The sequence below is a fragment of the Lytechinus variegatus genome, chromosome 1, assembly GCF_018143015.1.
Source record: "Lytechinus variegatus isolate NC3 chromosome 1, Lvar_3.0, whole genome shotgun sequence".
Classification (NCBI taxonomy): domain Eukaryota; kingdom Metazoa; phylum Echinodermata; class Echinoidea; order Temnopleuroida; family Toxopneustidae; genus Lytechinus; species Lytechinus variegatus.
In genome coordinates this window covers 30,639,021-30,648,498 of record NC_054740.1, presented here as the reverse complement: position 1 = coordinate 30,648,498, position 9,478 = coordinate 30,639,021, and the positions used below count along the sequence as shown (strand labels likewise).

Genomic DNA, 9,478 nt, shown 5'->3' with positions numbered 1-9,478 from the left:
TATTGTGGTCTTTTCATATTTATTTATTTATTATTATCATTTATTTATTCATTGTTATTTTGGGTGGTGTTTTGGTTTAGGATTCACTATGTCCCATTCCCTGTATTGTTTTTCCTTTCATTTTTCATAAAATGATGATCATACATGTATTCTTCATTGCAATGCATCCAGTGGTACATGTAGGCCTCTATCAATACATATATGTGTATATATAAAATACTGAAAATAGTCGCAATAATAGTATTGTCTTTTTTTCTTCTTAACATTTTCAGTTTCAAGACATGCACAGAGAGAATGACATGAAGCTGGAATACCAGGCTCTACAGAAGAGACATAATGAGGTAAAAATAATCACTCTTTAAAAATGAAAAAAAAAATGGAAATGGAGGATATACATGTACATGTAGTAAACTGAGATATACTCCCTAATCTAATAGTAAACACAGTTTCGCTGGACAGCTTCCAAAGTCGCTTGCAAAAACCACTTTGAAAATACCCTTCACTCCTCCTCTACATGTGTATCCAAGTTTAGTTTCATCTTCCAGATAGGCTTCGCAGAGCCCTTTGAAGGTGAAGAAGAAGAGAGAAGCCATGGAGAATCATGATCACATGATGTTGGCTTACATGTACATGCATTGTGTATGCATGTAGACCAACCAGCCTGTTGATCAAAAATTCAGAGCGATGAAGATAAATGACTTACTTTTCGGTTTTTTATGTATCCAAGATATAACTCCTGGGTACTATTCTAGTCATGTATGATACATGATGTAGACCACATTACCATGGCGTAATTTCCTTCGGCAAGAAATTTATCCACATTGTGCTGCACTCGACCCAGGTGAGGTGAATGGGTACCGATAGGATTTATTCCTTGAATGCTTTAGCGCCTATATGGCCGCTCAGCTACAGCCGGGGTAAAAATAATATACCAAGTATATTTCAGCACCTTGAGCACATAATCAATGTGGATTTGGCGCTTTAGAAATACTCTATTATTATTATTTTTATGTGACACATCAAAATTCAGTCACATCTTGTTGGCTCTGCTGCAATGTATAGGCCTATACAATACCTCCATGGTATATAACATGTGCTAGTTGACCTGACATGACCTAAGAAAGTAGCCACCCCAGGCTTCTGAGGGGTTTATTTACAGTGTATAAATGTGTCATTACACAAATTGATAAGGGGTGGTGTCAGTTTCATGTGGTAGTTGATTGATGGAGTAAGAGCTCTCTACCAGTTGAGTTGTTTACCATAACCTGTCTACACACCAAGCTGTACAATTACAACCTCTTGGATCTCTCTACATACAAGCTTGGGAAATAATTATTAGACCATGTAATTTGGGAGCTTAGTAGGAAAGTGGTCTAATTATTTCCCAAAATGTACATGAAGGAAAAGGAAATCCATGGAGCTATTTTGAAACACTCCTATCTAGTGGCATAATAAGTCAATTTGAAGGGGCCAGACTTGGCCTTCCCGGAAAAATTTCGATCTTTTTTTTTTAGGACACAAACCTAATATTGTGATATATTTTACATACTGTTCTTTCATTTTCCTTCCTTTCCTTTCCTTTCCTCACATTTTTCTTTGTCATGAATTTTCTTATCCTCTCACCCTACATCTATATGTACATTAAAATGAATTATGCATTTCACCCTGCATGTATATGTACATTATAAAAAATGAATTATGCATATCTGCAAAATTGGGTTATGAAGGCAGAGTCTACCACAGTCAGATGTATGTAGACCTACATGTACGTTATTCTTTATTCATTGGAAACACAATTAGTCACAGTAATTAGCCATAATTGAGAAAGTGGGAGAAAGAGCAACTCAGAGATTGAGAAGAAAAAATCACAATCAGCAGAAGATTTTGGTGTGTCATTGAGCTATTTCTGTGTGTATGAAATATTGAGGTTCATATTTTAATACTTTACTAGTTGACAGCTAACTTCACAATCTACAGCATGTAGGGCTTACATTCTAAATTGGCAAGTGCTGATCCTGTACGTAGCCTTCCAAGTCTGGTCTCATGTTTGGTATTGCTTTCTATTATTTTTTAAATATTTTGATGGTGTATTTAAATAAATTTAGCCAAATAAAAATATTGGTTTAAAGTCAGTGCTTTGTGAACAACCGTGATTATCTTTGAATTTGATGGTATTATGATAATTAACAAACATACAATAGGTATGGCTCTGGCCCCACCATTTTTATTTCATTTTTTTTTAATCAGGGATCACAACATGATTTTCTTAATTGAGATGCAGGAACAGTTGAACATGTGATACAGTCATACATGTACATGTAGAGGTACATGTATATGTCTGTAACTGCAATTATACAGATGATCATCATGTTATTTCCTCTTTGAACACTCATGCGGTTATTTATGATGACGCTGAAAGTAGATTACATCGGAAAGTACTTGTATGCTCAAATTAAAATGCACACACAACATCCATATGTAGAAATCATCCATTTGTATTGAGTTCCTCAAAACATATGCTAAAAGCATTGTGCACAGTCATGCATCTAGCATGCTCACATATACATGTACTGCATACTCCGTCATCCTTTCTTACTACTTGAACTACTGTACTGCGTCTGCCTCTTCAGATTCTCTGTGCATTCTCCGTGCATTCGCAGAATGCGCTTGCACTTGAATTTCAATGCTTGTATTCTGGGCATGTGCTGACTCAGGCAAGCTTGCTTGCCTGCAGTGGTCTTCATGTGTTTGACGACCAAACATTTCAGAGTCGAAAGCAGAGATACATCATTGCGCATGTACACCCGTGTTTTATATTGAACATTTTAAGAGATTTGCAGTTAACGTTATCTTGTTTAGGAATTCTTGTTCCTGCATGTGATATCAATTCAATTCAACCTGGTACATTAAATGCATGTTTCTATTAATACATTAAACGGCCGTTGGTTCACTAAAAATCTCTATTGATTAAATGCCTAAAGTACTGGTTCACTACTACATATTGATTAAATGTCTGAAATGGTTCACTATAAAGCCATATATATGGATGTCTTAACATTTTGCCTATTCACTGAAAACTCTTGGACTAACCATGTTGCAATTAAATAGTTTTGGTGTCATTTATAACAATGAGTGATGATAAACTGTTCCAATCTACCAAATTATGAATTAGTTTCTATTTTTTAATTCAGAAAAGAAAACATTAAGATTTTGTCTTTGATGTTGCATTAATTTTGATTTTGAAATGGACATTACCCTGGCATCAATAATACAAATTTACCCAAATAATGAGATGTCAGATCAACCAGTTTATGCATACACATGTAAACATGTAAAACAGTATGGTAAATATTTAAAGGCCATGTTTTTGTATTCAAGAGAATTATTTTTGAAAAAATAACTTCAAAAGGATAATTAATTAAAATTAAAGATTATTTCATGAGAAGTAATTGAAAATACCATCATACACGTGTATGTGACCTTACACATACCGTACATTTTAATGGAGATTGCAATCTAGAGGAAGTCATGTTTCTGAGACTCTGACACCACAAGTACTGTACATCCCCCCATCCTCCCCCCTCCCCCCCCCCCCCCCCCCCCCGCCTTTAATCGTAGGTAATCATAGGTCTATATTGAGGATAAGTTCAAGATGTATGTAAACTTGTCTGATTGAGAAACAAAAGAAAAAAACACTGATCGTTAGGAAGGTTAATTTCAAAGATATCTGGGAGGAGATTTGTCAATTAGATACGATTGCAATGCAGCTTTTGATCATACACATTACCAAATATTAGTGCTTCCATTTTTGGGCCAATAGGTATTAAATTATTCAATGTAAATTTTTTTTAATGCTAGAATCGAATTACAAATTTGTTCTTGACCGATTTGTTTACCCCATCTAATATTAGCATAACTTTAGCTGTTAACTTGCCATTGATTACAAATTTGTAAAATAGGCCACATTGTCCATTCCCTTTAAAGTGTGAGTCATGTACATGTAGGAGACATTTCACAGACTGAAATCTTGATTTAGAAAGCATCTGGGCCCCTTAACACAAATGTAACGATCAATAGCAAAAAAAGGTAACGACCAATCAAGATCCTTCTTGCATTTGCATTTCATTGAAAAGACCGAGCTGTAACCAATCAGAGTTGATATTTTCAAATGTGCGATTGATTGCAAACCATTGTGTTACAGGGCACTAATCTGAATCCCTCTGATCAGAAGAGGCTAGGGACTTGCTTTCTAATCAAAATTCTCTTTTATCTAGAGGGTGTTGACACTGGGGGTGCTTGAGTTGATGGGGACAATTGTTTTATCATATGAGCTTGAAATCAAATTGATTAAAGAACCTTCAGGAAGGCAAACTGATATCGTCTTTTGAAGGGCCCATTGTCGAAAGCGTTTCATTTGAATGTAAAGAGAAATTTGACTTGTGTATTATGCTTCTGTTTGGCTGAAAATCAAGTCCATTTGATTTTCAGAGTTGTGGTTGATTACAGCTCTTTCTGCAATACATTCTCAAACCTTGTCTATCTGTCTATCTATCTGTCAATCAATATCTATCGAATAAATTTTACTTATTAAAGCTTCTATCGCCCTCTCACAGTAATGTGTTCATTTTTTCTTTGAAAAGGGACTTTTGAGCATGTATCTATAAATGAATTAGCGATTAGATTTAGTAGGCTACAAAGAAATTTATCATGAAATTTTGAACTCATTCCATATTGAAGAAGTGTTAGGATATATAAATATATTTTTGTTTAAAATAAAATTGAGTTTGATTTCAATTGAAAAATCTACCCTGTAGTTATAGTCTAAGCAAAACTTAGAATGGCTTTTATGAAGATTTGAATCACCCCCCCCCCCACACTGGCAGTTTGGTTGTTGTAGTTCTAAAAATAATAGGGCGTCAGTGCAGGAGACAACTAACAGCCACAGATCACAAATATTATGCTTCCGAAATCTCTTGATAGTGATTCCGCACAGGAAACCCCATTGGGGCATCCCATGTGCCACAAGCAGCAAAAGCCCTTTTTGATCAGAAGGTGGTTGTTGCATGATGACTGTATATTTAATATGTATTAAGTAAAATGGTTAGTACTTTTTATTTTGAAATGTTTATTCAGACGTTGATGATTTTGTCATTTGGTATGCCATGATAACATTTATATAATTTTTAGAAGATATTGTGCAAGTGTTTTTGAACCCCAAGCACAGATTTCTTCATTTTTAGCAAAGAAATATGAAATTTACCACTCTTGTATGAAGAAATGCATATTCATTAGGAACTCATGAATACGTATTGTGCTTGCTCGTTGGACCAGTTGTGCAGTGGGTGCTTGCATGCATACAGGCATACCCACTCTCAGTGTAGTCTACATGTATACACACACTTTAGTTTATTCTGTCATCTCTCCCTCTTTTCCTCACTCTCTTTCTTTTCTCCCTCTCCCATCTGTCTTTCTTTTAGTTTCTCTTTCTCTCTTTCTTTCTTCCTCTCAATTACATGTATAACTGAAATCTTTATTTTAATGAACAAAATGAAATGAAGTAACTGAACAAGAAATGTTTTACCTTAATCTTATTATGTTACCCTTTTCAGAGTTTTCATTTGAAACAGAGTTAACAGACTTACTGTGGTCATCAAATTCACTGTACATGCATGTTGTCATGTTTTTTTCATGGTCTTCTTTTTGCATTCTCCCCTTAATTTTTGGAGATTTGTAGATGGCTTTACCAATTTCATTCACTCTCTTTCAAACTGTCTCTTTTCTTGTCAGGTTGTGCAGAAGTACTTGGAGTATGTTGACCGGGTCAAGATGATGGGACAGGTTGATACTACCACACAACAAAGGTTCAGGTAGGGGATTTCCTTTTATAATATGATACCACCACATCCCCCACCCTTCTACAAAATTGCATAAAACTATATAGATCAAGAAATGCTGCTGTGAAATGATATTATTTGGGGTCCTTGGGTGAAATGTAAAGGCACTGTTCACGTACACCATGGAGCTATTACACTCACACACCAACTCAGATTTTTTTTATGGGGGGGGGGGAGGCTAGCAGTTTCAACTCAAGCTCCGCAAGTAAATGAGGAGAGTTTTAAATCAAGTTGATAAATTTTGGCATTATTTCTTTGGCTTATGGGTAAGAATTTTTTGGCAACTTGAACACAATCCTGTTCATGGAGACATGCTCATTTTCTAAAAAAAAAAAAGGGAAAAAGAAAGAAAGGGGATGTTTTACGAGGATTTAAGTGTGACTAAAATTCATGCTTAAGTGCTGTAGGACATTTATTTTACATATAGACTTCTTCATAATTACACGGAAGCAAAAACACACTCCAAGCATTCTTTGACCATTATACCACACACAACTGGGTATTTGAATTTAGTTTGATTTTAGTTGCTTTTAATGCTGCTGAAGTTTGTGAAACGCACCTTCAGATCTCTTCTGCAACACATAAAGGAAACAGAAATTCATATTTATCAAAGGGATGATGGTACAATTGTGGTGCTTTTTTTTCTATGGTCTACATGTATATGACCTTATAAAGATACTTTGGTACTTCTGTTTGACACCTCTCTAAAAAGCTTGTCATTCTTTCCAATCTATTCAGTACTGTTTCTCATGTATACTGAACATGTATGTATCTGTTGGAATGGATAATAAATACTCCTGCTCTACAAGATTTTGTTTTTTTATATTTTCATTTATTTATAGGGGATGATAATTATATGACATTGTGATGAGTACCTTTTCAGATATTTTGTTTGTATATTATTGAAGGGATGAATCTAAATAAGTAAGATATCAAAAATCTATTTATGATATCTTGGTTTAAATAAAAGAAAATAATCAGAAATCATGGCACATCAATGAATTGGCCCCAAAATAAATCCTCTTTGATGCAGAATGAATCACGAGCTTGGATCTCCGACTTATTCAAGGGGGGATGATGAGTATGAGAAACAGATCATTTCCTTTGTAATCATTACTGATATCTGGCAATGTTATACTCACATATATATAAATATGCATACACATGTACCTTTGACTTGAGAGTATTAAATGCATGTTTTCTTTTGTTGAACTAACCATGAGTATTATATGATATGTAGCTTGGAAAGGCACATTTGGTTCATCTAACTTAAGAGCATGATTGGTTTTTAGTGCACATGTGTATATTTTGTTTTTAAAAGTATATCTTTATTTGGATAAAAATGTACTCCTTTATATAATAGTTTAATAGTCAGTGTATTCTGCCTATCTCTTCATACACTAAAATGGACTAAAAGAGAATGAATTATGTAGTGATCATTTGGCATCCACCCCAAAATGATAGTAATAAATGAATACATAAATGAAATTTAACAAAAATAATAAGTAAATGAATGAATGAATGAATGAATAAATAAATAAATAAATAAATAAATAAATAATTTATAATGCTTTAAATGCATTATGGAATACAGTATGTAAAATGTTAATTTCTTGATTATTTTATAAGGTGGCATTGAAAAGATGTGGGTTGGTAGCCTTTGTACATGTATGTTGTGGTATTCATTGAATGATGCATTCTCAAACAAAAGAAACTTGCTTTCAATTATAAGTCAAATCCCATGTTCGGACACAACATAATTTCTTATAAAGAGACTGATATATCAAACTCTAAATTCATTCACAGTGTCATTGTCAAAATGACATACATTCAATGTAGCAGCCTTAAATTGTAATGGCTTAGATCTTTATAAAACAAAAACCTAAAAAGTGCAGTTGATTGCAGATTTTATCCTCTCAAATGAGCTTATATTGTGTGGTTAGGTGAAAGAAGCTGAGGCATCATTTTTCAAACCACAATAAACAATTGAAATACAAAATTCAATTTTAATGATCTAATTGTGTTGTGAGCAATTACTTTTAATTATGAAGGCTTTTGGAAAGAAACATTCTAAATTCGAAGCCAACAAATCACAAACCTTATTTCCTAATAATTCAATCATTATTATTTTATAATCAAACAATGATTTGAGCCTGGAAGTGATTAAAACAGTGAAAATTGTTTAATGATCTTGTTGACATATATAGTTTAGTTGATTTTTGTCAAATAAAACAAGTACAGTATATACATGTAGTACTTAGCACAAATATTATTTCCACATGTCTTGGCATTTTCTTCCTTCAAGAAATTTCATCTGAATTCAAATCAGGTTTAATGCTAGAAATGTATCTATACATACCCCTTTTAGTCGGGTGGTTGGGATATATTTATTGTAACCCTATCATAAAAAAACTATCCATGGTGTATAAATATTTATATTTAGTGTACACAAGTAACAGATTGACTTTAAAATAACATGTATTAGCGATTGCATTTGTTTTTATTCCTTTTCCTTCCTTAATTCCAACCGACATGTTTTTCTATTTGTTTTATATACAGATATCTTCCCATTTTCTAGATCTTCATTGTAGATGAGAGAGAAATGTAGAAAAGAATGTTTGTGTATAGTGTATTCACTGCCTGCTTGCATTATTAACTCCTCAACATTATGGCCACTACAAAGGCTAAGTTGGAAATTGATTGTACTTTTAATAGTCATCTGAATAGGGTTCCAGCCTTTTTTGCTTAATTACATCTTGATTTTTATGATTGCAATGAGTGTTCGTTTGACAAATATCATTTAAATATCGTGCTTTTGTTTTATTTGAAAACCAATCCGATTATTTGAAATTAATAAAATAAAATCAATCAGTCAAAATTAATTGATCTGTCAGAATGATATATTTTAAACTGGTGGTTACCCTTTGTACAATTTTTTTCTGTTATAATTCTGAAAAATGAAATATATTTTTTAGTATTAAATATGTTAGTTTTAACGAATGGATATTTGTTTTATTGCTTGGAAAAGTCTGGAACTCCTATTTGTTTAACATAATTCTGTTTTATTCTACCATTCATATCTAAGCCATATGCCAAAATTTGATGGATAAAAAGAAATTAAAAAACAGCCCAGTTGTAATATTCAAATCTGATCCTGAAGTATGTTATCTTGAATTCCACTGTTAAACTGGCTTCTCATGCCTAATGGAAAGAAATACATCTTTTTCATTTCCTTTATTATCAGTCCCCCTAATTTTCTGGACTTGTACCTAGGTCACATTTGCTCTACGGTGACCATACTGCGAGTCGAAAACATCCTTTTTAACATTTTTTGTACCAGCTACACATAGGTGGTTTTTTAATAAAAATGAATAAAACGGCTGTTTTCGATTCGCTGTATGGCCGCCATAGAGCAAATGTGACCAATGTATTAAGCGTACAATTAGGATGAAAAGAGGTGGAAAAACAATATGACAAAAAAATTATGCAGATATATGGCTTAGATATACACTTTTATTCATTGACATTGTGCATGCACATATCACATTGTTTGTTGTTTGATATATTGCATTTTGAAATAACAT

At 33.3% G+C, this 9,478-nt stretch overlaps 1 protein-coding gene and 1 non-coding gene across 8 annotated transcripts in view; one reads left to right on the top strand and one right to left on the bottom strand.

The window, feature by feature from the left end:
- Window positions 1-289: 289 nt before the first annotated feature.
- LOC121411023 (C-Jun-amino-terminal kinase-interacting protein 4-like) overlaps window positions 290-9,478 on the top strand; it is a gene marked incomplete at its 5' end in the record, with an annotated part of 48,604 nt that continues 39,415 nt past the window's right edge. For 5 of the 7 annotated variants that reach the window (XM_041603512.1, XM_041603539.1, XM_041603504.1 and 2 more), the window contains 3 exon segments: window positions 290-341; window positions 5,788-5,867; window positions 6,928-6,975. In XM_041603512.1, coding sequence (XP_041459446.1) covers window positions 290-341; window positions 5,788-5,867; window positions 6,928-6,975 — 180 coding nt within the window. 7 annotated transcript variants of the gene reach the window in all.
- Window positions 4,910-5,043, bottom strand: LOC121406652. The gene has a single exon (XR_005968848.1). It is a non-coding gene; the product is annotated as a U11 spliceosomal RNA (small nuclear RNA).